Source organism: Wyeomyia smithii, chromosome 1 (assembly GCF_029784165.1).
Source record: "Wyeomyia smithii strain HCP4-BCI-WySm-NY-G18 chromosome 1, ASM2978416v1, whole genome shotgun sequence".
Lineage (NCBI taxonomy): Eukaryota > Metazoa > Arthropoda > Insecta > Diptera > Culicidae > Wyeomyia > Wyeomyia smithii.
Window position 1 is genome coordinate 17,127,741 of NC_073694.1, and position 26,869 is coordinate 17,154,609.

At 38.4% G+C, this 26,869-nt stretch overlaps 1 protein-coding gene across 17 annotated transcripts in view; it reads right to left on the reverse strand.

Annotated features, from left to right (window-relative positions):
- LOC129718472 (protein lap4) overlaps positions 1 to 26,869 on the reverse strand; it is a 107,020-nt gene that overhangs the window by 18,078 nt on the left and 62,073 nt on the right. For 9 of the 17 annotated variants that reach the window (XM_055669265.1, XM_055669264.1, XM_055669268.1 and 6 more), the window contains 12 exons: positions 21,331 to 21,527; positions 20,690 to 21,265; positions 20,445 to 20,628; positions 20,265 to 20,383; positions 19,659 to 20,150; positions 15,407 to 15,709; positions 14,545 to 14,655; positions 14,298 to 14,477; positions 13,939 to 13,968; positions 9,551 to 9,917; positions 9,187 to 9,494; positions 7,739 to 7,900 (listed from right to left, as the gene is read on the reverse strand). In XM_055669265.1, the coding sequence (XP_055525240.1) occupies positions 7,739 to 7,900; positions 9,187 to 9,494; positions 9,551 to 9,917; positions 13,939 to 13,968; positions 14,298 to 14,477; positions 14,545 to 14,655; positions 15,407 to 15,709; positions 19,659 to 20,150; positions 20,265 to 20,383; positions 20,445 to 20,628; positions 20,690 to 21,265; positions 21,331 to 21,527 (3,029 nt within the window). The remainder of the gene's footprint in view (positions 1 to 7,738; positions 7,901 to 9,186; positions 9,495 to 9,550; positions 9,918 to 13,938; positions 13,969 to 14,297; positions 14,478 to 14,544; positions 14,656 to 15,406; positions 15,710 to 19,658; positions 20,151 to 20,264; positions 20,384 to 20,444; positions 20,629 to 20,689; positions 21,266 to 21,330; positions 21,528 to 26,869) is intronic. The other 8 variants (XM_055669274.1, XM_055669273.1, XM_055669271.1 and 5 more) reach the window with 8 other exon arrangements.

Here is a 26,869-nt window from a genome sequence, read left to right on the forward strand (position 1 = left end):
AGAAAGCGGTTTGAGAGTTTTAGAAAAATTTTCCGAAAGTTGATAGACTATTTGGCAAATGAACAACAGTCGAAAAGTGTTTATGAAAATATAAAGAGGTTGCTGAAATGTTGCTGAAGAATCACTGAAGTCATCAACAAATTATTGAAAATTGATAAAACATTTGTAACGAATTCACAAAATATATTCCCAAAAATCACCTAGAAATTTTCCGAAGGTTGTTAGATCTCGAAACAGTTGCTGAACCTTTATAACTCTCAAGAAACTGTCGAAAATTTATTATAAAGTTGTCAAAAATCATCGGAGGTCGTCAAAGAGATGTTCGTGGGAAAGTTGTAAAAATGTTATCAAGAAGTTATCATTACCAGGAAATCAAAACGGTTGAAAATTCATTTTCCAACAATTACAGGGTTATAGAAACTTGTAAAAGTTAAAGTTGAAAAATGTTCATTAAAACCTAAAGATATTGTTGAAATGTTACTAAGAAATCACTGAAAAGTCACCAACAAACTATTTAAAATTGCTAAAACATTTGGGAAAAATTGACAAAAAAGTGTTGGAAATTACTAGAAGCTCCCAGAGATATTCCCAAATATCGCCGGGAAATTTTCCGCAGCTCAAACGTTATTACAACAATATCAAAAACACGCAAAATCGGTCAAAAACTATCGAAAATTTATTATGAAAGTTGTTAAAAATTATTTCGAAGTCGTCAGAAAAAAAAATTGTAAAAATAGTACCAAGAAGTTACCAGGAAATCGGCAACAACGGTTAAAAATTTCCCAGTAATTTATGATAAAAGTAGTGAAAAATCGTTAAAATATGGTTAGAAATCGTTAAATAGCTGCCTAATCATAAATCAAAAAGTGATCAGAAGGTTAACGCAAAGTCGTTCAAAAGTTATCTTAAAAAACATTGCTAAAATGTCAGCGTTGTTGAAAAATTGTCATCGTGTTCTAATTGATCGTACTCGTCGGTTAATATTGATAGCAAGTGGATGAAGTCGATGTGATTTGTTTGCTGCTACTTGTGGTGACAGCGGTGGGATATTCAAAAAAATACAGGGTTATAAAAAAATGAAAGTGACCTGAAAGTTATTGAAAAGTCATGGAACAAATTATGAAAAGGTTGTCGAAAATTCTGTTAAAACTGTTATGAATTGAATTTTTTTTTTTCAAAATCAATCCAATGCAGATTTAAAATTATCTAAAGTATGTCAAGAAACAGTTCAAGAGTGTTAGAAAAATTGTCCAGAATTTGATAGACTTTTTGGCAAACAGCAGTCGAAACGTGTTCATAAAAACATAAAGATGTTATTGAAATGTTGTTAATGAATCACTTAAAAATCATCAAACAAATCATTAAAAATTGCTAAACCATTTGTAAAGAATACACAAAAAATGTTAAGAAACGCTAGCAGGTTTTAGAAATATTCCTAAAAATCGACTAGAATTTTGAGGTTGTTAATTCACAAACCAGTTGCTGAAACGTTGTTACAACAATGTCAAAAACGCCGAAAATCCGTCAAAAACCATCATAAATTTGTCAAAAAATAATCGAAGGTCATCAAAACAATATTGGAAGCTCTTGGAAAAGTTGCAAAAATGTTATCGAGCAATTGCAGGATATCAACAAAAAGCAGTTGAAAATTCATTTCACAACAATTTGTGATAAAGGTCATGAAAAATCGTCAAAAAGTTGTTCGAAAATCGTTAAATAACTGCCTAATCATAAATCAAAAACTTGTTGGTCAAGTTGAAAAACAGTGTAACAATGTCATCGAAAAGTTGTTGAGAAATTGTCAACGTTGAGACAGGCGCATCTTATTTTGAGCCAGCTGTTGACTTTTCGTCGGTAGAAACAATAGTACGTAGGTCAGCTAGAAAATAAGCTAGATAAGCAGATGCTGGTGCCGTTGTTTGTGGATGAAAAATCGCTGGGATTGAAAATTAAGGAAAAAAGTATTCTATAAGCATCGGAAGAGAACAGGTGGCTTTTCATTTAGTGTTGAAGAATTCTCATTTGAATTAGGTACAAATTCGAACATCTCTTACCCAGTCGCAGTAACACGTGTGTCTTACAGAGTGGTGTCAGCGGCGGGATATTCGAAATTCCGCATGGTTTTAAAATACTTAAAAATGTCGAAAAGTCGGCCAACAATAATTGAAATTTTTATCAAGAAGATGGAGAAGTCCTTAAAAAAATATCAGCAAGTCGTTAAAAGTTGTTAAAAGATCTTGATATTGTAATAAATATCAAAACAGTTGTCAGAAAGTCATCGTCATTCAAAAATCAAAATTAAAATCCTAGCAATCGTTGAATAAATGTCTAAACTGGAGAATCTCGAAAACATTTCAAAAGTCGTGGGTATCAAAATTGCATTGAAAAGTAGAAAATTGTACAAAAATCATCAAGAAGTTTTTGAAATGTCAATGAAAAATGTCGAAAAAAAGAAACATTTGAAATATTCAATAATTCATCGGAAACCACAAGCTGAAGTAGTCAAGAAATCTTTTAAAAATATCAAAAACTGTGTAAAAAGTTTTCACAACTATAACGTTGTTAAACAGTTGTTGAAAAAATTGTTACACCGTTGACAAATATACGATCAGAAAGTGTTAAAAAATGGTCAAATCGTCATCCAAAAGCAAGATATTTGAAAGTTAATCTTTTTGTGTTGTTGTTGTTGTTTGTTGTTTCTCTTTCTTATGTGTTATACTTCAAATTTTTTCGGATGTTTCTTGCATCGATTTCAATTTCATTATTCTTTAAAAGACTTATTACATCTTTATTGCTTTTTTAGTATGTGAAACTGAGCAAAAACCATTTCAGAGGCGGGAATTGAAAAAAAAACAATCTTTTATTTCTTCCCACTGCGAAGTTCAGGACCGGTCTCGAAACAGAGTTGTGTGGTTTCAGACCGAGCGAGAAAAAGAAGTTTTCGTTTAACACCAACGCCAAAACAAGCACTTTACGTCACAGAAAAAGAAAAACAACGGAAACATGCCGCACAAAAAAAAACATCGATGTACTAGAGGCCAAACTGAAGAAAAAAAAAGTTTGCTTTTAGTTCGCAGTAAATACAAAAATGAACTAGTTTTGATTAAAAATGCATATGAGGTTAATAAAATCAAACAACTAGATTTTTTATTTGATTTCGTAAAAAAATTGCAATATGTTATAATTACCGATTGTTTGTCTACTTTGACCACAGCGTTCGAGAACAAATAGAGCAGACCGAGCCGCCCCGCTCGGAACCGAGCGAACATCACCTAGATAAGTTTCGCAGAAGACTGAGATATATTTTTCTTTCCGTAATTTTTTGGAGCACAGAAAAAATTAAGACCAATAAAACACACCCGGCGCAACTGTATAGCTCTGTTATTCTTTCCTTTAATTCAACAATTACGCTTACAAACGAATGTCCGTTTTAATTCCCGGTAGTTTTCTTCTACTATTGCCTCCCGTACTTTTACTGACTAGCTACTAATCTTACACCAACATTTCAGTGTTAGAGCAGAAAAAAATAGTGAAACACATCTTCAATAATTTATCTAAATACTTTGATCTACAGTTATTCATCATCCGCTTTATCGCGCCTCGCTCACGCGTTGGCAATAGGAGAGAGTGGAGTAGGGCGGGTGAGAGCGAGATGCTGTGTGTGTGCGTGCGCTTACATTATCGTGTAACGTTATCGAGAGTAGGAAATGTATACGTTAAAAAATGTTGTGCTCTTCTGTTGCTGTTGGTTTGATTAAATTGTTTTTTTCTTCTTATGTTTTTAAATTTTATATTCTTACCCTATATAACGGAAGTTAAACTTTAACTTACTAAACCATATTACGATTATGATCAACAAGTAGGAAAATGAGTACGTAATACTTGTCAGGTAGCCTACTACCCTCACTATGCATGTTTTTGTGTGTGTGGTGTGTGTTTCGTGAAAATTAGAACTAACCTAACTATTGTTTCTTTTCCTCTGTGGGAAACAAATCGGTTCGGCAAACATGTATAAGTTGTTGTACAGAGTTACAGCGCATTTGAGCATATGTCTGCGTTCGACACGACAGTAGGTTGATACATTTATTTGCATTTGGTTGACAGTTAAAGGCGACATACATACAGAGAGATACTAATGTTTGTGTTTGTGTAAAGTAGACTTTGGAAAGTTTCATATTACAGCTAAGTTTTTTTTTTGCTTCTAAATTTTGGCTATCCTGTCAACAAATTCAGCAGCGGTCAAGTTGGCAGCCCTGTACATACGCAGTTTGACATATGCGTTGGTGAAAATTATTCTACGCGTAAAAAATGGTGTGAAAGTGTGCGTGTCACAATAATAGTTGCAGAAACATCCTAGCTAACTTTCCAAGTATGATGACAGTTCTACAAGGTATGCTACATTTTTGTCTATCCACGCACACAAACAAATCTCGTTATGAAAAATTTCGCGTTTTGTATGGAATTCAGAACATTTTTGGAAATTTCTCGTTTTATGTTGTTTTATATCTGTTTTTTTTTTTTTTTTTTTTGGTTGGAGAGTGAATCTCCAGTTAAAACATTAAAACACACTAGAAATTGATATTAATTTAGATTTACTGTGAAAAATTGCGACAATATGTCGAAATAAAATATATAAAAATGCTATATTTCTAATAGTTGGAGCATAATCTTAGTCATTGTCATAGCTCATGACTTTTGTTACTGTATGAAACATAAGCGACTCTATTTAGAAGCGCTTTTAGACTACAATAAAAAACGAAAAGTGCAAAAAGGTTACCGGCAAATTGATGAAAAACAGCATATTTTACCTAAACCGCAGCATGTTTATGTATTCCCCACAAATAAAACATGTTTCAACATCATTTCTATAACTTTCAGGAAAGTATGTTTTATTAGTTTAGTTTAAAATGCAGAATCATTTCAAATTTCATACAAAATTGGGAAAAGTTCATAACGATCACTAATACTAATGCATCGAATAGCATACCTTTTAGAACTGTCATCTATACTTGGGCTAACTTTTACGTATACAGGATTATAAGTTGATAACAGATATGAATTTTCTTTCTGATTAAGTTGATGCGTGCTAGCTAAGCTAATTTGCTATTTTGTTTTCTCTTTCTCTCAGTTGAGTAAACTGTAAATGAAACACTAATACGAGTGAATTTGTCTATCCTCACTCGAGCTGCTAATTCCTCTGGATATTCCTATCTATTGAGAGAACAGATGTATGAGTGTAGATGGTTTTTCCTTTGATAAATTTGTTGTGGGTTAATTTTTTGCTTGTTTAGTTCGTATATAAATCATTTGGTCCAACATGTCGGTTTTCACAAAAAATCTCTATTCTCATGATATTTGTTTACGTTTAACGTGTTGATCCTACTGGTTTTTTTTATCATTACTTTTACTCAAATCTAACTTCGCTACATATAGTAAAAAATCTCACCTTCGTCTTTTTTGTATGGTTTCATGATTTTATTATCTCTTCAAGGGCGGGAAAAATTCCGGTGTATTGGTTTGTTTCTTTTATTTTTTTGTTCTTCTTATTTCCTCTCTATGCTTTCACTTTTCACTACTATTTATCTCTACGGAAACATAGCTAGTATCGCAGTGGAAACTTGTTTTGGGCCAATCCCGCTCTAGAGCGTCCATCAGCCACTATCGCTGCAATAATTTACGCTTACCCGATTGAAAAAGGAACAACTGTGAAAATTGACGTCGAGATTTGGTGAGTATAAACTGTACGCACAACAATTCGCTAGAGAGTGTTATACCGTCCCAGTAGGCGACGGATAACAATAAACTCCGATTCGAAGGAAAAACTTTATAGATATGAACGAAAAATTGAGTCAAATTTATTTATTAGCAATTTTAAATTATTTTCGGGTATTCAGCAGAAACAAATAGAAATAACACATTTGAGCTCAGCTCAGAAAAAAAATTGGCGGAGAAGGTGAATCATTGTGAATTCGAAAAAAGCATAATTATTTAACACGAGGCCAAATTTGAATGGTTTACGTTACGACCTGTTGTTGTGTTTTTTTTTCAAGCAACAGACAATAATATTTGTTTAATGAGCTTACTAAAATGTCAGATAAAATGTAAGTAACATCTTTCCACCACACGGAAACAAACGCAAAATTTCTTCCCAATTCCAATGATTCACTCGTTCACCTGAATATATTTTCCACGAAAATATGAAGAAGAAAAATTCAGCCCTAACTAAGTATAAACAATACTAAAGCGCCCTCTCTTCAGTGTACAGTTTCCCAGCAATCCTTCGGTTGCTTTTTGGCCCTATCGGTAGAAAATATATGTTTCTTTGTTTGGCAGCACTGTTTTATCAGGTTGTGTTTTTGCGATTGTATCTGTTCTTGACACACATAACTGTTTTTTTTCCTGTCCATTTAAAGGATGTTTTCTCGTGTGTGTGTGTGTGTAGTTTTTTGTTCATATACGTTTTTTTTTTCTGAAACCATCGGCGGGGGGCGCTGGGAGTGGTCAATTTAGAATTGAGAACGATATTCTTCTTTTCTTTCTAGGTGACAGAAAATATAGTTTAGCTGCTGTCACTAGCCCTAGCTACCATCTGTTTGTGTGATTGTTTGTTTATCTGATCGTGTGTGTGTGTTTGTATTCTCTATAATCTAATAAAGAAGAAAAAACGGTGCTCAGCACCGATTTCATATGTGCTTCTTTTACTTTCTCTAGTGAGAAACATCATTTCCGTAGTGTGGTCTTAACAGCGAAAATTAGTTATAGCTATAATAATAATAGAAATAGTAGTTGTAGTTTTGCTTGCGGTAGTAGTAGTAGTTTGCAGTAGTTTTTATATATATGAGCGCTACAATAATATCTCAGTCTTCTGTTTGTTTTATGGTTAATGTTATGGAAGATTTTTTGTCGATGTCTGTAACTGAGACGAGAATCGAACCCAAAAATAATTGACGTTCGTGGTTCGATTCGATTCGATCCACGATGTTGGTGGTTGTGGTAGGAGAAAGAGAGAAGAGAGAGAAAAGAGAACAACAAGGAGAAAAAGAGAGAAACAACAGATGAAAACAGTTATCCATCGACCGTCGAACGATTAGGAATGATAGCACACGGGTAGCCTAAGAGGTTTTACTGGGAGAAATGTGGGCAGCCCAGTAAAACACGCTTTGCTAACAACATCGTTTCTTATCGGAGGAAAATGTTGGCACCTCCTGGATCAGGGAACGTAAAATAAAATAAACAATTGCCAAGCGATTTACAAATAACAATCAAAAGCAGACGAATGATCAAATACTGGAGGGTCACACAAGTTATCACCGTCACAGCAAGTGACGCGCTGTTAAACCGAGCGGACCAAATCTTCAAAGTTACGTTTGCAATTTCTTGAGGCAACACTCAAAAACGGCACGTTATTAATTGGGTCCGTTTTTTTTCTTCCGGTAAACGAACGCTGTGCATCAAACAAAAGATAACAACAAACCGAAGGTGAACAAAAACAGACAGCGCGAAATGCAACCATTTCCGTCGATTGCTTTTTTAGTAACAAAAGCCAAACGAAAAACACAACGGCTTTGATTTTTTGCTTCATTTTTTTTTTTTTTGGTTGATGAACAAACAAAACATTATGAACACAAATGTGGCGTGTGTGCCGGTTATTCGATTAAGCAGCGCGAGATCCCGGAGGATGGTGAGAGAAAAAATCGAAACAAGCGGGAGCGAATTGATCGAACCGTGAAACACTCACCTGTGGCGCTTGGGTGTCCAGTGTGTGCTTCGACATCACGATGGTGGTCGTCTTTTGGAGGTTCTCGGCCGCCGATGGTTCCGTGGGCGACTTGGGGGGACCATTCTCAACCAGAGTGCCGCCAAGAGCGAGTGATTCTGCTGCCCGTACGAAATCCAGAACCTGGTCACGTGAAATAGTTTTTGAAATAAGTGTAAAATCACAGGAGGGTTGTGTGCAAAGCCACGACCGCAAGTTTGAAGTAGAATACTTTTACAAGAAAGATAACCCGGCTGCTTGCGTGTCAGTCATTTTTTCTAGTAAATAAACATTGACTAATCAGATCAATCAAATTTTTCGCTTCAACAAGGATTGACAATTTTTAAAAATATAGTAAGTTGCTTGTCATGGTTGGGGCTTGACCGCTTGACCATTTTTAAATATTGAGATGAAATTTTTTCGGATGTTGTGCTCATGACTGAAGGAAAAGATAATTCAGTACGTTTTGAGACACGGAGATGAAGTAAAATTTATTACTTTTACAAATTTATAAATGTGAATTAACTCATTAGAAAATATTAACTCTTCAATCATGTTTTTATTTCATCCTAAAAAGGACAACTTGTTGTTCATTCTAGTATCGGATAAGATGCCGATCACATCTTAGCGTTATCACTGACAGAGCGAATAAGGTATTCCTTGTAAAAAATAAACAGTGAAAAGCTGATTTAACACTCAAAACTAAACGGCTCACGTGTTGTCAAAATGAGTCAACTTTTCATTGAATGCATTTACTAGTGCCCACTATCACACAGAGACTTCATTTCACTAAAGAGCATCACTGCATCAGCCGCTATCGATGCTGAGATCCGCTGCAACTAGTTCGCTATCCATAGCCATGCCACAGTTGTGGCCGCTATACGCTGCCATTGGTATCCACTGTCCCTACATCAGCTGGCCCAGCTGCTATCGTTGCTGGAATCCGCTCGCTATCCATTGCTACGCCACAGCTATGGCCGCTTTCCGCCATCGCTGGTATCCACTGCACTGTTGTCGCTGTCTAGAACTATTATGAGCGGCTCCGGCTGAAACAGGCTCTTATATAGGCCAAATAGCATGTTTTCAATTGCAAGGTATATGATTCTGTCGACCGTGCTTGGGAAGCAATCATATAACGACCAATCAGAGGTCGAATTTTTCGTTTTGACAAGGCTTGACTATTTTTAATAGTACAATAGTGTGAACAATAAAATTACAAATATCTTCTTTTGGGAAGAATCTTAGAAGATTTTCCAATCTATTGCTGCAAGAACGAAGGAAATCCATCAAATACTAACCGATTTATTAGCATTTGAAATTGGACATATTTTTCACTTTTTTCGGTTTTAGATTTTCATTTCACATCCCTATGTAGTCGAACTTCCTGAGAGAAGTATTCTACTTCAAAAAAATCCATTTTGTGAACTTACCTTCTCTGGTGTACTCTTTTCCCGGGTACTGACAAGGGCTTGCGACTCCGCGCTAGGAGGAGCCACGCGGTTCAGGGCATGCTGTGAACTAGTTAGTACCGGAAGAGTTGCAACCGTTGACGGCGGTTGCTGCGGCTGGGGCACGCTTGCAGCTGTCACTGTTTCGACCGCTGGAGGAGTTACCGGTACCTCTTCTTCCGGCACACGATCAACGCTGATTTTGTGCTGCGTTTCAATGATTGAATCCTCCCTATCTAAGCTCGATACGCTTTGGCTCAGCTCGGAGCCAGTTTCTGAAGCTCGGGAACCTAAAACAACCCACGAATAAATCATAAGACAGAAAGCTGCAATCCTCTACGCATACCTATTCTAGTACTGTGCCCATTGTTGCTAACTCCGGTACTCATACCACCTGCGCTTCCAATCGACTGATGCAACAAATCACCCTTCTCGTAACCTTTACACACTACCATGTGCAGTGTGCCACCGGAGGCCCGTAAGGCATTAACCGCTTCCTGATGGGTGGCACCCAGCAAGGAAGCTCCATTCACCTCCAGAATGCGCATTCCTACCCGCAGTCTACCGTCTCGTTTGGCCGCACCGGAGCTGTTGATCTTCGAAATAAAAACTCCTTCGTCCGTTGCATCCATCGGGTTGCCCCGCTGACCATTAAGGCCACCCTTAATGTGCATGCCAAGTCGTTCACCTTCCTGTTTGACCAAATCGACCTCCTGTGGAGAAAGTAAATTTCAGACGGTTAGAATTACGGCTGCTTAAGAGATGATACACGATGAGGTTCACTACTAATTTTACACTACACTGTCCAATTGTTACGTAAACGCTGGAAGCTTGGAGCAGTTCAACTACTAATGCAACGACTTCTTTTTAGAACATTATTGGTAGTATAGACAATAATCTAAACAAATAGACCTATCCCTTCTCTATCGCGTGGAATTATCACATGCCAAACTATTGTTTATTTATTGTTTGTTTTATATACGAGACAGACAGTTTTGTAAATTTAACAAATTAGAAACAGATTTTAGAAAATCATGAAATGAAAAAAAAATCTGAATCACAATAATCTCAAGGAACCTTAGAGAAACCTCATAAAATCCTCCATAGATAGTGTAAACCTTGAAAGTTTCAATTTTCATAGAAATTGGAATTTTTGAGTCAAGAGATCTGAGAACAAATATGCAGTAAATTGTGGCAGTCTGAGAGATGCGGAGGAAAAAATGTTAGCCCTGGAGCTCAAATTTAACCGTTCCTGTAAATTTTAGGGACCGTCTCAAAAGAGCGTCAAAGAGCCGCAGAGTAGTTTCTCTTCGTTTGTCGGTTTGTTTACGGGAAAACTTTATTGAAGTCTCTGAAGACTTGACCCGGGGCAGCTAGCGGCACTAATATTCACAGAAACGCTTAAAAAGTTTTATTTTTGACTTTTTCTTCCAGTTTGAGCTGCAGGGCAATTTTTTTTCGCTTTTGTCGACACAGGTTTTGCAAGCAGTCATGAAAGTAGTAATTCAAGTGGTATGGAGTTCTAGAAATTTAAAAAATTCGAACCAAAAAAATATAAAAATTGGAGAAGTTGAACACAACAACAAAAAAAAAGCATAGAAAGATACAATTTCACGATTTAAATATATTTTTAAAAACTTCCAGAAAATGAGTTCGAGAAGCAATGGAAACAAATGAAATCCAAGGATTCGCATAATTGAAGAATATATTTGATCTCAATAATTTCTAATTTGAATAAGAAATCTTGCAAAAGATTGCGAGAACTCAAAACAGAAAATTTAAATTAAAACTATCTCCAACATTTAAGATATTACAAATAACTAATAAGTTTGGCATAAGTCTGAGAAATCTAAAAAATCAGCAAATTAGAAAAAAAACTTAGAGAAATTTAATAAATCTGTGAAGTTAAAGAAATAGAAAACTCAAGCAAACCAGGAAGAAAACAGAAAATTTTTCCAAATTCAGGAAGTTTTCTAAATAAAAAATAACTATAACATAAAAAGTTGAGCAAGTTGAGTAACTTTGGCAGATCTGAATCCATACATAATCCTGTCCACGGTCCAGACAAAACCTTGAAAATTTGAAAATTTGTCGACGGAGACGGTGTGGGAGGGGCAAAAATCTGTCCACGTGGAATGTGGATGGCTCCTAAACCATTGAAGAAAACAATTAAGAAAACAATTAAAAATTGAAAGATGTTCCGAAAAGTTATTCAAAAGTTAAATGAAATTTAGAAACCTAAAATAAAATTTGGATTCGTCGTAAGAGTACGAAAAAAGCTGGACTCAAAGTCCAAAACAGCTCTTAGTACGTGAAAATAAATAATTCCATAATCACAGCAGTTTTAACTTTTGAAGAATTAATGCAAAAAATTAGATGGAACCTGGACCTGAAGCGATACTTTGGATACAAACAATGAATACCTCTTTTGAAAATGAAATTTTAGATTACAAAAAAAAAATCCAAGAGATCAGCATTTAATTTTTAATTTAAAATATTTTCGGAAACCAGAAAAATGTATTTGTAAGTCTCAAAACACTGAGAAAATCAATAAATTCTAGGAATCTCAGGAATAAATTAAGAAGAGCTCGTAGCCACCAGATTACAGGTTGCTTTGACAGGCGATTGGGCAGTTCGAAGTTTGAAACTTAGTAGAATCACACCGTTCGATGTCAGCAGATTTTTACGCGTGGGTTTATTCGGCGGTTCCCTCCCATCTCCTAACTTGACCCTTCCCTAATGCTAAATTTCAGAAAAAAAGTCGTGAATAGTTGAAAGAATACCTTTCCAGGCAGTTATTATCAATTATACGAGGCAGGAATAACTAACGAGGTTCGGTCAAGAAGAGCAGTAGAGTCTTCTATATATAGGCGTGTAGAAGAAATGGTAAATGTATGAAAATCTCTCACTGACCACGGTGACAAATCAACCTTCCTTTCCGTTATAGTCATAAGAAGATAAACTCGATCTCTTGCAACAACGATTGTATCAATTATTCTTTCCTCTCCTAATCGGTCGTGAGGACGTAGCCGGTGCCGTTATCAAATTCCACAATGCGAAAGCAACTGAGTTGTTGTACAATAAAGATGCAACTTCTGTGCAACTTCACTAGCTCAGATCCATCACGGACGAACAACTACAAATGCGCGGTCGATTAAGCTCAAGCTCAATTTAAAATTCTAGGAGTCTCAGGAATAGAAGAGATTTCGAGAGTTGTTAAAAATAGGAAACCACGAAAAAAGGAACAATAATTCTAACCGAGAAATTTTATATTATCCTATGGATTGAAAAATCCAATAAAAATTAATAAAAACGACAGAAGGGAAGAAAGACAGACTATTCAATAAATCTACAAATGCCCAAAAATATGCAAAGCTCTAACATATATACAAAAATTTCAAAATTTTTTAGCAGAATTATAGTTAAAAAAAAACCCCACACCCAAGGAGCAGAGGAATCTGTTCGATAAAGTCCTGCAAATCCTTAAAATTTAGTTGCTTCAGAAACAAGAAAGCCACTTCCACAAAGAACCGGCAACCAAATTAATCGACCATTTTTTGATTTGGTTGAAACTTTGTACTGATGTTTCTATAGGCAAAAGATGCCATTTTGTGCTATTGATTTAATTTTTTGGAAGACGACTCATGTTTGAGAAGCTATTGAAGAACAAAACTATTATCAACAACTTTGTCGAAGACGTCACATTGATCAAGCAAACTGTTTTGGCCCTAAAAATATTTGTAATCATCAATACCTTCCCAAAATAGCATTTTTCTGTAGCTTCTAAAAAATCGATAGAGGGTAATACGTATTAGTCAACGGCGTTACTAGAGGAATCTGCTTAAACGGTTCCAATTGCGAAACTGTCGGCCAATCGCAACGCCGATCTAGTACGGCTGAAGCCACCAAAGGGAATAGAGTCGGAGAGAGCCAACAACCCGTTCTTTAGCCAGTTTCAAGCGCGCCCTAACGAGGAACTTGGGTACAACTTCAGCGGTTCCTCCGCTACCTCAGAGGGACTCTAGATCTGGGATTGGTGTCTGGGGCTGTATTTAAGGTCTTCGGAGCAACGGTCAGCTGGAGTACGAACGATCAAAATCGCATCGAGCGCGAAGGACTGTGGACGTCTGAAGCATCTGGATTTAGAAAAGTCCCAAATTTTCAGATTAAATGCAATATATTATAAGGTTTAAAAGAAGGTTCAAAAAGCCGTAGAGTAATTTTCCCTCGGGTTCAATGCTTCTACGTTTGCTCACAAAAAATTTCATTCAAGTCTCTGGAAATTTTTCGCCTTTCTGGCTAGGCTAGGAGCACCAAAATTCACAGGAAAGTTTAAAAAGCTATAGATAATCTTTCATTTTTTCTAGTTTAAGTTTTACCGCAAAGAATTCAGATTGATTGTGCCTCCATCCTGAGCATCGCAAATATTGTATCAAATTAATAACCACTAACAATTCGTAAAATTTTTGCCCCAGAGGGCACAATCCGATGCATCAGTATGCATTCCAAACTGGTTCCGAGTGACGAATATTTCTACACTACATACACAGACACTCAGAAAAAAAAAACAATAAAAAACACAAAACATCGAATAAAGCACAGGCTGAGAGATGCCGCGTTTCTAATAACCACACATCAACTTGACGAGCCAGGGCTGGATGAACGGGTGTAGGAATAAATTTTTGATTGCGTGTTATTTCACCAGTCTGGAGGGGGGAAACACAAATTACATACCTCCGTTTGCAAGCGAACTATTTCGAAATGCTGGAGCGTGGTGCAATAAACATGTGATATTGAGGCATTTTGTTTGTTTGATTTGTTTTTGATTGAATGAATTGCACAGTTTGGAGAAGAAATAGAGTACAAAAAAGCAACCTATGTTAGAGAAAGAGCGAGAAAAAACAGGGCAAATCTAGCAGAGATGGATTCTGCCGGAAGCACGAATTGGGCTTTTTCTGTTTGAAAGTTTGAAGTCTGCATGTGTGTGTGTGCGGGCATAGTTTGTGAATGTGTTGCGGGGCAAGGAACAAGCGTAGATGTGGTTCAGAGTCCCCTTCCGCTAAAGTGATGATCGACAGGACAGGACAGGTTACCTGAAAACCGGCGGGCAGTGGATCATGCTGAACGGTCAATTTAATCTCGTCACATGGCCTCAGCAGTTCCATCACCGCTTCCTGGTGCGTCGCACTGGTAACATCCGTTCCGTTTACCTTCAGGATGCGGTCGCCCATTCTCAGCTTACCGGACAGGGCCGCGATACCACCGGGGACAATCTGAAATGTAGCGTTAGCGAGTGTTAGTAACGAATGCCGCTGTTTGTTTTGCTGTACTGAAACTTACGTGGGAAATGAAAATGCCAGGCTCGTGCGATCCGAACGGTGTGCACGAGTGATCGGTGCCCCCGATGATGCTGAAACCGAGTGAGCCCTGGTCCTTGGGTAGAACGACCTCCTACGGAATGATCAAAGGAAAAGCTTACTTTATTGGGTAAACGTGTTATTCTACTGGAAGCAAAACTAGAACTTAAGATTGGATGCTAGGTGGCAGTGCTAATATGAGAAAAGCTGCGCTTTATAAACATTTTCTGCCAAAAAGAGAAGCGAGGTATGATAAATTGATTACACAAATGAGTGGAAATGGATTATAAAACATTCATCATTGATCGGTATCGATGCTCTGTCTAAATGCTTTTAGTAATTCTTTCTCATACTAAGCGCTTGCATTTTGAAGAAGGCACTACTTAAACCCACACACCAAGCGTAAATCTGAAGGAAAATATAACGAGTAGAAAAACTTGTCTACAAAATAAAAGGAAACTTAACAGTCTCTGGAACCCGAACACTAAACATTTAAATGTAGGTGAAGTGAGTGATAAATAAACACAAATTCGTGAATAAAACATAACGAAAAACAACACACAGAACGGAAAAAACGTGTAAACCCAAACACAAAGAATTAAACAAAACAAAGGTGAAAAACTACTACTGTGTACGCGAACAGAGAATTTGAAAATATGCACTGAGTGTACGAAAACGATTTGTGTGTTCCATTTTTTTGTTGGCATATGGATTGCGCGATTAGATGAAGATACAAACTAAAGAAAAAAGTTATTCGCTTCACTCTGTTCGATTGTCTGTGAGCTCTGAATGTGTTGCTGTTGTTGCTGTGGTTGTTTGCTGGGAATCATCAAAACGGTATTCACCTCACTGATTAGTGGTTCCAATAACCGATTGTCAGTAACCCTAGTCATTACCGTCTCAGTGAAGGTCGACTTGGTGATGGTCTCGGTGACGGTGCCGAGTTCGGTCGGGGCCGGCGGCAACATCGGCAGATCCGGTACGGCTTTCTGCACCGTAACGGTAACGGACGGACCGCCAGCCGGATCCGTTCCGGAGCCGGAAACGCCCTGCGTTAGCCGTTCCACGTGTACCTGGCGGCCTCCGCTGATAAAGTGCGACGGGATCATGGCCTGGAAGTCGGCGCTCGTCATCGGTCGGGCCGCAACCTGGACACCGACAGTCGACACGGTGCGGTGTGCAATTGTTGTGTTTTAGCGCAGAGGTTTCGGGAAGGCAAAATTGCGCGGGTGCATGGCAGGCATTTTTTGGTTTTGGTTGTTGGTTACATCGCGCATTGCAGTTTTAGGTTTGCGATAGAGCGGGAATTGTTGTTGTTGATTTGTTTTTTTTTTGTTTAATCAGGAAAGCCGATACCAGGAGACGCACAGAGGGTTGTGTGTTAGGAAAACATTCAAACACGAAACACGTGGCGACATACGATGGAATTAGAAGGAAGAAAAAAAGAGAAAAAAGGACACAATGAAAAAAATGCATTAACTGATAATATTAGTACAAAATTAGGCTCTGGACGTTTTCTTCGTGGCAAGAGGCGCTTATTTACATGTTTGTAAACGTTGTTTTGGTTTTAATCTAGTCCTAACTAGTAGGAAAAATATTTTTTGTATTTACTCATCTAATTGCTTTTTTTATTTTTATAATATCAACGCCAACTTTTGCTATACACGAAATAATCTTTTGTTTTCAATACTATTTACTGCAATAAGCATAATTAAAGATAATCATGCGCCTCCATTTTCATCACTGCTGATGGAGGCGCATTGTAAATCACGTGTATAGTGACTGCTGTCAGAGCCTTTTTTATTCCGTTCACTAACAAAAATAGCGAAGCCTTACAGCTGAAGTAATCAGAAAAAAGATTTCTAATATCTTAAAAATGTCTTTTGAAGTAAAAATAAATTGTAATCCAAACATATAAAAATGCAGTCCTGTCTGTCTGTCTGATCCATATAGGCTAGGAAACTACTGAATCGATCGGCGTGAAATTATGTATATAGGGGTTTTAGGGGCCGGCAAAGGTTCCTAAGATAGTTCAAGAGCCCTCCCTATTTTGAAAGGGAAGAGATCCCATACAAATGAAACACAAATTTCGCATAACTCGAGAACCAATCAAGCAAATACAATCAAATTTGGTATGTGAATGTTTCTAAGAGTAACAAATATGTCCATAGTAGTTCGAGCCCCCTCTCTCTTCCGTGAGGAAGGGGTCCCATACAACTGAAACACAAATTTTGCATAACATGAGAACCAATCAAGCAAATACAATCAAATTTTGCATGTGAATGTTTTTAGAAGTAACAAATATATCCAAAGTGGTTTGAGACTCCTCCCTCTTTTATAAAGGGGGGTCCCAAACAAATAAAACAAAACATTTTGCACAGCTCGAGAACTAATTAAGTAAATGGAACATTTGGCATGAAAAAATTTTCAAGGTCAAAAAATATTTACATAATGGTTCAACCCTTTTCCTTTTCGGGAAGGGAGGCTCCCATACAAATTAAACACCTCGAGAACCAATCAAGCAAATACAACCAAGTTATCTGTCCGTCTGATCCATATAGACTTGGAAACTACTGAACCAGTCGACATGAAAATTTGTATGTGGGAGTATTGGGGCCGGAGAAGGTTCTTTTTATAGCCCTCCCTTTCCTAGAAGGGGGGGGGAGGGGGGGGGGGGGTGCTCCCATACAAATGAAACACAAATCTCTGCATAATACATAAACAAATCGAGTGAATAGAACCCATCTAGGCATGTGAAGGTTTTTAGGAATAAGAAATGTTTCTATGGTTGTTCGACACCCCCTGCCCTTCTCTGGAAAGGGAAGCTTCTATACAAATGAAGCAAAAATTTTTGCATGACTCCAGAATTAATCAAGCAAATGGAACCAAATTTGGCATGTGAAAATTTTGGATATTTTCATGTTAGTCATGAAACTTCCCTCTTCTGGATGGGAGGGTTTGCATACAAATAAAACACAAATTTACGCACAACTCAAGAACTAATCAAGCAAATGGAACCAAATTTGGCATATGAAAGTTTTTGTGGAAGAAAAATGTCTCTATGATGGTTTGAAACCCCCCCACCCCCTACTTTGGAAGGAGGGGGACTGAAAAACAGCCGAAAGTGACCAAATACCACCAAATATGGGTATTTCGGTAATCGTAATGATGCACAGAAGCTGAAATTCAAAAATTTTGAATTTTAAGATGGCGACTTCTGGTTTCTGGGAAACAGCACAAAATGACCGAATGTCATCCAATATGAGTATTTTTAGAGTCGAGGCAATGTAAAAAAACTGAAAGGCAAGCCTTGTCTTATTTCAAACGATTTTTCTTTCGAGTTTGAACGTATGCAATGTCCGTTTCGTTATGCATTCGCAGACTATTTTGTTTAAATCGGAAGGTGAATCTTTGGATGTAGGAGAAATCAATTTAGTGTTTGAAATCATTTAAATAAACAAATGGACAGAACGAACTTTACCGGGACAGCTAGTAATTAACAAAACAAATTAGAAAATAAATTAAATTATATTAAAGATACCATAACGAATCTAATGAATTCGCGGAATCCACTTAGTCCAAAGAAACCTGGAAAATTTAAAAATTCAAGGATATTTCAGAAAAATGTAGTCTAGAAACTTATATGTTTTAGAAAAATTCTTGAAAATGAAAATTTATAATAAGAAGACTTGGTAGTCGAAAAACTGAATGGAAAATAGCTGAGGACGCAAGAAACAGAAGAATCTAGGAATGAAACTAGTATGAGGAAATAATATATAATAATAATATATAAAAATGCAGTCCTGTCTGTCTGATCATATAGGCTCGGTAACTACTGAATCGATCGGCGTAAAATTTTGTGTATAGGGGTTTTAGGGGCCGACAAAGGTTCCTAAGATAGTTCGAGACTTGTTCCTATTTTGGAAGAGAGGGGTCCCATACAAATAAAATACCATTTTCTCACAGCTTTAGAACCTATCAACAACCAAATTCGGCCTGTGAATGTTTTTAGGGCTAAGATTTGGGAAAACCCTTAAAATTTCTCGAAGTAAGAAGCTTGCAAATTAGGGATTCGAAAAATTAAGTGTATTAACTCTGTAAGTAAATCCAAGCGGCCAGCGAAACGTGTAAGATCCCAGAAAAGTTAGGTTTCTTTTGAATTTCGATAATCTCTCTATAAATCCAGGAGATACAAATACAAAAACATGAAGAGGTTAGAATATTTCATAAATATGAGAAACCAAAGTAACATAAAAAGTCCTTTTAGTCTGAAAAATCTAAGAAATCAATTTTTCAGTCGAGAAACCCAAAAAGAAAAAAGATGCAACATAAATCTAAATTTAAGAAAATTGTGGAATATGTTAAAACTATGTAAATCGAGATCCCAAATATGAATCAAAAGTTCAATAAAAATCGTATGCTGCCAAAAGATTTTAACCGTTTTTGCAGCCTCAAAGTCAAATGTAGCGTTATTCTTGTATCCTTTTTTTCTGGTTTTTTTTAATCTTCATCAATATCTTTTTTTGTTTAATTTGAGGTAAACATTCTGAATCGTTTAAACTTACTTTACTTTATCTTTTATGTGGTAATTCATTTAATTTTTTTTTTCAACAATCTTAAAAACTCTTTGAGGTCTCCGATTACTGAAGCAATCTCATGTTACACCACATACATCACAAAAGTAGCCAGAAATTTTACTACAAATTCAGTATGTATTTTCAAGCATTTCGAGCTGAATAAAAAAAAAACTTCTCCAACTTAACGGTAAATTTGTCCCCAACATAAAACAAAATTATCAATGCCTAACGCCAATTAAACATTCCATAAACTGAGGGAAGAAAACGTCTAGATTGGTTTATTATCATCATCATCATCATCATCTGGTAGCAAGAAGTTAATCAAACATTCGAACGAATAGTTAGCATTCAAAATCAACTTCGGTGCGTCGTGCAAGAATGTGTGTGTGTGGCTATATGTTGGAGCTCGCCATTTTCATCGGCGGAAAATTGTAGTAAATCACGATGCAGCATTCGAGCGCAGAAAAATTAAGACAGGCGATTTTTCCAAAAGCGGGTCCTTCCAACAAACGAAACTCACCTGCGAGTCATCGGTGTGATTGTTTGCGGTAGGGCTGCCATCGCTACCGGTGGGTGGCGACTTGACAACCAAACTATTGTTACTATTGCTTGTACCGTTGATTACTGTGTCTGCCGCCGAAGATGAGGTCGTCGTCGTTGACGACGATGAAAGTGACTGCGGGTGATGATGATTGCTAGTGATACTGCTGATGGTGCTGCTGTTGTTGCTGTGAGTGTTACTACTACCGTTTATGTTGTTGATTTTGCTGTTGCTGATGTTAGAACTACTACCGTTGGCAGTCACCACCGGGTGGCCATTGTTATTTACAGACGTTTGTGGGGATAATACTGTTCGGGGGGCAGGTAATGGTGGCTGCTGCTGGGGCACTTGCTGAGTCTCGCCGCCGCTGGCCATCGATTGAGGCTGCTGCTGCTGCTGCTGGTGTAACAAATGTGATGATGGTTGTGCGAATGAGTTTAGCTGGTGTTGCTGAGGTTGTGACAGTGGTTGCTGTAGTGGGGGGACGATGAAAATGTTTTTTTTTTTTTGTTCAACAGAAAACGAAGGTGGACGAATGAAGGTGCAAGTGGTGTTAGAAGGATTATGAGATGAGTTTAGATTTACCTTGTGTATAGTTGTGTGTTTTACTTCCGGCTCGGGTTTACCGCTTTGGGGCGGATGCTCCGTCGCTGTCGAGTTCATTTCCACTGAATCCTCAATGGAACGACGATAACCAGAATATGCTGTCGTGAATAAAACACACATTAGTTACAAACATAACCTCAAACTAAAGTCAATACCCACCAGGTCGGTTTGCCATATATCCACTCGGGTTGAGACTTTTTAGCATCGGGCTTCGCGGACTAGTCGGTGGTTCCAGGGGGCCTTTCACTTCCCGTTGGACCACCAGCCGCACGAAACGCTGATGATCGGTAAGCAGCTGTACCGCGGAATCATGATGGGCGTTCGTTATATCGATTCCATTTATCTGTTAGAAAACGCAATTAAAGAATATTGTGGAATAATGACGCTAGTTAAAAAAAACCTACCGCCAGTACGCGATCGCCGACCAAAATTTTACCATCCTTGTGGGCCACTCCGCCCTCTGTGATTCGGGAGATATAAATTCCCTCCGAACCATCCTTGAACGGTGCGTGCCCCTTGCCACCGGCTATGCTGAATCCGAGCCCCTGGCCAATCTGGTCGCGGATGAGCGTTGTGTGCAGGATAACTTTGTGGGTAATTTCATTTCCGTTAAGCAAACCCATCGTTATCGGCGTCGGCGGCGTTCCTGCATTTCCATTCGGCAAGCCGACAACGTTGAACGACGGATGTGGCATTTCTCCGCCTCCTCCTCCAAATCCTCCGCCTCCACCGGCAGTTCCCTCCATCAGGGGTTGCTCGATTGCTACGGCAATCGGCGGTGGAATCACTTTCTGCTGATGATGGGACGACTGCTCTACGATCTGTGCAACCGAGCCGCTCTCATCGAACACCGGATGTCCAATTAGACGTGTTATCTCCCGCGCAATGAAGAGCACCAGCACAGAGCCACATGCTTTTAGCACTTCCACTGCATCGTAATGGTCGGCATCTTCTACCGAGATACCGTTAACTTTAAGTACCTGCAAGACGAAAGCGAAACCTCGTAGAAGTGCAATCGTCAAGTCGGTCAGGGCCGGAAACTTACCTTATCGCCTACCCGCAGACCGGCCAGATCGGCCGGACCGCCCTCGGTTACGCGGGATATGAAAATGCCTTCGTCGTCCCCCTTGAACGGAGTCGAACCCCGGCCACCGGCAATGCTGAGACCCAGGCCGGCCGATGTGCGTTCAATGTGGATCTCGAACCGTTCCTCCTTGAGCTCGGTGAAGTTGTCCAGGGCATCTGGTGAAAGAAAAGTTAAGTGGAAATTAGAAACTAATTATACTTGGATAAAAAGTCAACGTCGATTGTAATAATGGAACATCCTCATTTGTTTGTATCTCGACCTCTGCCAGTCCCCCAAGCAACAACAAACAAAATATAGAAAAACATCTATCTGGTATGCATTATCTTTCAAAAGAAAACCTAAACTATGAATCGATGAAGTAGAAACCTCCGACATATGTCAACAGGATTGAAAAGTCGGATACTCCTCCAGCAGTCATAGACTGTTTGCAGTTATCAAAGCTTCACCCATTTATACTTTCAACCCCACTTACCGCGGGGCCCCAACAGACATTCACCCATCGCAACTCAGTTCACTGAAAGGTAAGCAAAGTATTCCACCAACATTCAGTGATTTATTGGAAACTGACCGCCTGGCTGCTGGCACTGCAGCTCCCGGGTAAAGTCACTTTGTTTACCGCCTACAGAATGCCACAATTGTTACGTCCGAGTAACAACGAGTAACGAGGGGTCCACACTCTTGTCCATCAGTTAATAATAAAATGTCATACCGGACCCGGGTTACTTGGATGCAGTGTGGCCTTGCCCAGCCCAGCAGCATCACGCGGTCCGCCTTTTCGTCGTTATTGCATATCGAAATTGCATTGCAAACACCTGTGGATGCCTACTGTGTTTTCACATGTCGATCATCGCCGCCTGCTGCGGGGGGGGGGGGGGGGGATCTCCAAACAGATAACAGAAAAATTGCAGACCATGCAATCGGGGGTCGGCACATTTTTGCCAGCAAACGGTGTTTGTTTGCTCGGGTCGTTCATAAATAAAATCTGACGATGTGAGACGGTTGCTGGAATGAAAGCTGAACGGCGAGAGCGGCGCTTCGACATGAAGCATCTGCCGGTCGTTCTTCGTTTATTACGGGGGAAAGGCGATCGGGTGAAAGTTGAGTTCAACTGCTCCGAATGAATTTATTGGTTTTAAAATATTTGCGTTTTTTTTCTCTCTTGATTTTCGGTATTTCGTGCGACGTGCTTCCGAGAGTATGTCGTACCATCGAACGATGGTAGGCTGGTCGGCGCTTTATTCTTATCATTCTAAAGCCGTTACTGTAGAGTTTGTAGGGTTAGATTTTTCTTCTCTCCGACCAGTCTAACCAACTCAGGGTTGATCCAGCTCTATGCTTCATCTGCGTTCGAGGCACGGAAGGGATTTCGCATGTGTACCTCCTATATATAAACTGTGCATTGTACAGTTTATTGGTTCAGAGTAAACTGTGGACCCTGCGGCGGACGGCAGCAAGCGGGAGCAGTGGATTTTGAATTAGAACAAATGATCCACTTCACTGAACAATGCTCCGTGGTGGGAGTGACTATTTGAAGAGTGGCTATAAACCATCATTTTCAAAGATTGTTTGTTCTAGCCGGGAGGTTTAGAATTTGTGTTTTCAGATGGAAACCGAGCGGTTATCCTTCACCGAAGCAACTATAACCAGGAAGAGGCAACTCAACAAGTGCCAACAGCATACCGATAGAGATATTTATTGCCTTAGTTGGTTAGCAGTTCGCTCTGACAGAAAATATCTCACTGTTTACACACAGAGTCATTGAAATTTTGGATAAAATGTCAAACTAACCACGCTGTCGCTGCCGAGAATAAACAAATTTCAACACCCTGATGACGACACCTGCAACCATGTATGTAGCGAAAATAAATAAAGTAAAGTGTACCTCCACCCCCGACCTGCTTCATCATCAGTTTGTATCGTTAACCCATAACAAAAAACAACCAAGCTAACACACCAGCCGACTTGGGTATCGATACATTAATGTCAACACTTTTTCATTCCCCTTTTCCGCACGCCCACCAGCGAAAGCCCAAAGGAACAATAACATCAAATGGTTACTGCAGTATGAGGGGTAAATTAAATTTTTACTTTGCTCGATGACCTTTTCATGGTAATTCAGCACCATTTTTTCTCAATGCACACATGTTCGAACAACAATAATGGGCAACTCAGTCAAAACAATCCACCACCAGCGGAGCCAATTGCGGAAGCGTGATGGAATGTCAAAAACAGGGAGCGAAATTTGAGCCCGAACCATTGTCACACATATTGGCGGTTTGGGTACAATTGTTGTGGTCGGCGAATGTTGTAAAATTATTAATATTACATTCATATTGAACTGGGAATGCACCCTCATGAAGACACAAACACTCAAAGAAGTGTATTTCAGTCAAATATAAAAAGGTTGTGATTTAATTTGGAATAACGTCCAGCAACACTGACTTACTAAGGATAGTTAATGCCTTGTTCAGACTACGCCGGATATCACCTGATATCGCTACATGATATCGGATATCACCTCGAGCGTTCACATTGGAGTGAGCTGATATGATTTGACATTTGCTTTGGTAATTGAAAAGAGAAGGAAACAAAAACAGGTCAAAGCTAAAACAAGACAACAAGAGCAATGGGATTAGGATAGAGATGTCAGTGAGTTGGCTCGCACCAACGCGAACTGTCATATGCAATTGTCAACATGTGCGGGATGAAAATAGCAAAATTATTTCCTTCCTTTTTTCTCGCATGCAACGCGAAGTGCGAAATTTGTAGGGTTGCGTCAAATGTCTGTTGGCCGTGTTGCCAACTGCTTAAAGTGTGGTTATTATAGGTTTTTGAACATGATATCTGCGATAGCATGTAGCCGAGGTGATATCCGTTGACAGCTCGATTAAATGGGATATCAGGTAATATGGATGGTGATATGGTCTCGATAGCACGAATCGCCTGATATCAGGCGATATGCGGTGTAGTGTGAACGGGATATAAAGTAAAATTTAACCAAATAACAAAAACCAAAAATGATTGAAATTTCGAAATCATAAACAGAAATAATTGAAATTAATATGATGTGTATGAAAGTGTTAAAAGTAAGAATTTGTTACAGTCATTAAAAGTCTACAACGAGAGCTGCGTAATCGCAAGGCTACAGAATCCGCTTTGTCAAGCGGATGGTCGTGGGTTCGAATCTTAGAATATGTCGAAGAGCACTGGAGCATGGGTTTATTTTCAATCTTCCCCATCACCTACCCTTTCGTTAACTTTAATTTTATAACATCTTGGTGTGACTTCCTTATAACAAAATGAATCCCTCTTATAAATAAAACTGGTCAGAAGGACGCACGACAAAACGTCACCAGAGAATTATAATTGGCGATATTTGGCAAGAGGAACGAAGTTCGGTTTAGTAGAGCAGTAATCGTTTAAAGGAAGCGTTAAATCACGTTACACACAAGCACGGATAAATTAAAAGCCACTTTTCAATAGCGGTATTGCTAATACAGCAGACACCTAGGTAAATCTCACAATAGCTCAACGATTTTGGTCGCAGTAAGTAAATCCATACAGAAAAAACTTCCCCGATTCCAAAAATTTTAGTTGCAAAAAAGCTCAATTAGAAAAAAAATAATTTAATTGAGCTTACAGCTGTAAAAAAAACAAACTCGAATTGTGCTTAGAATCGTTCAAAAATGCTTCTCGCGGTCAAATACTGTAAAAAAATCCCAAAGTGATTCCAAAACAGTGAAAAACAAAAACATTACTTCAGAAGTTTGAAGGTTATTTTCCTGAGGTAAAAACTGATTTTTCTCCGCGAGAGTTAAAAAGATAACAAAAAATCCCAAATATTGAGCTAAGAATAAAAAAAATACGCTTCTAATGGCCCACGATTGAGTACACAACGAGCTAAAAATGTTTTTATATAGGCTGAATACTAAAAAATACTAAAAAAAGAATGGCGGAAAACGCTTTCAAAGATCCGAAAAGGTCAAACAAAAGAGCTAGGGTCCGAACAGAGCTCTGAGTGGCAAAAAATACTTAGAAAATAATTAAAAAAAAAAAATTGATCTCACACATCAACACATAAGAAAAAAATGGTCCAAAAGCTGGGAAAGGCCAAAAAATAAACTGAAAAACGCTGCTGAAGGCCAGAAAAGGCCAAGAAAGAAAAAATTGCCATATTGAGAAGCCAGAAAACACACAAAAACATTCTTAATTGAGCCTAGATTGACGAAAATCCGCATATCAGGGCCAGATGAACCCAATAAAGAAAAAAACAAAATTAGATCAGAATAACAAAAAAGCGGGTCAGAAAACAGCAAATTAAAACATGATTTTAATTGAGCTCGCAATGGCGCAAAAACGTTTATGAAACCCAGAGCAGAAAATGCAATCGCTCGAGAAAACGAAAACCGCTTCTATAGACTACAGGTGACCAAAAAAAGCAAATGATCATAAATTCAACTCGGAATGGGGAATGAACTTTTCTCAAGGTTAAAGAAAAAAATCTTTAATTGAGCTCAAAAACGAAAAAATGCTTTGAGTGAAAAAAGGCCAAAACTTAAAATGATCGGAAAATTTACGAAAAAGGTTCCTACAGGCCAGAAAAGGTCAGAATATGATAAAGTCTCAAATTCAATTCAAAATAACGAAAAATATTTTCTAAGGCTAGAATATAAAAAAAAAATTAACTGACGGTATAGACATCAGCATACGTTGTCCGTGCTTGTAAAACAGCGTAACATAAGTCAGAGTACGATAAGACGGCACGAAGCAAAGGAAGGCGAACAAAAAAATGCAACCGGCGAAAAGGCCCAAAAGAGAGATATTCGCTGTATGATGCTGTTTTTCATTCGTTGCGTGCCGACCCGAAGACGAGCATCAACCACCGAGTGCATGTTTGATAGGAAGCAAGAGTTACATTTCAGCTCCGCTTATAGATTTGTTTTTTTTTTTCATTTTTGACATGCACTGCAAAAAAACGCAATCTACTTTCCTACCTAGATGCCCCCCTCATTTGATGAATTGATGATGTATACTGTTTAAAATCACTATATTGTTCTCTTGTGCGTAGCATCCTAGGGTATGGAGTGCTTGTGTGCGCACTTTATAATGCTGTATAAATCAACAAAATCGAATGAGTTCAGTGTCAGTTCCTTCGTTATAACCTCCGATCGCTGTCGTGGAATGACCCAGTGCGGCCACACTATGAACATCGCTGCTCTCTCATACGTCTACTAACGCTGACATGAGAGAGCTTCGTAGCCGCAAGGTTACAGAGTCCGCTTTGATAAGCGAGTGGTCGTGGGTTCGAAGCTTACTAGAATCAGGCCATTTGGTTGTCAAAGGACTTTAACATGGGTTCATTCACAGGCTCTCTACTACATACCCTTCCTTCAAGCTGAATTCTATAGTACCCTTGCTGACTTTCATCCTAACAAAAAAGTCCCTCTTATAATAAAACTGTTCTGGGTAACGTAAAATAGTTCTCTTCAGGGAATTG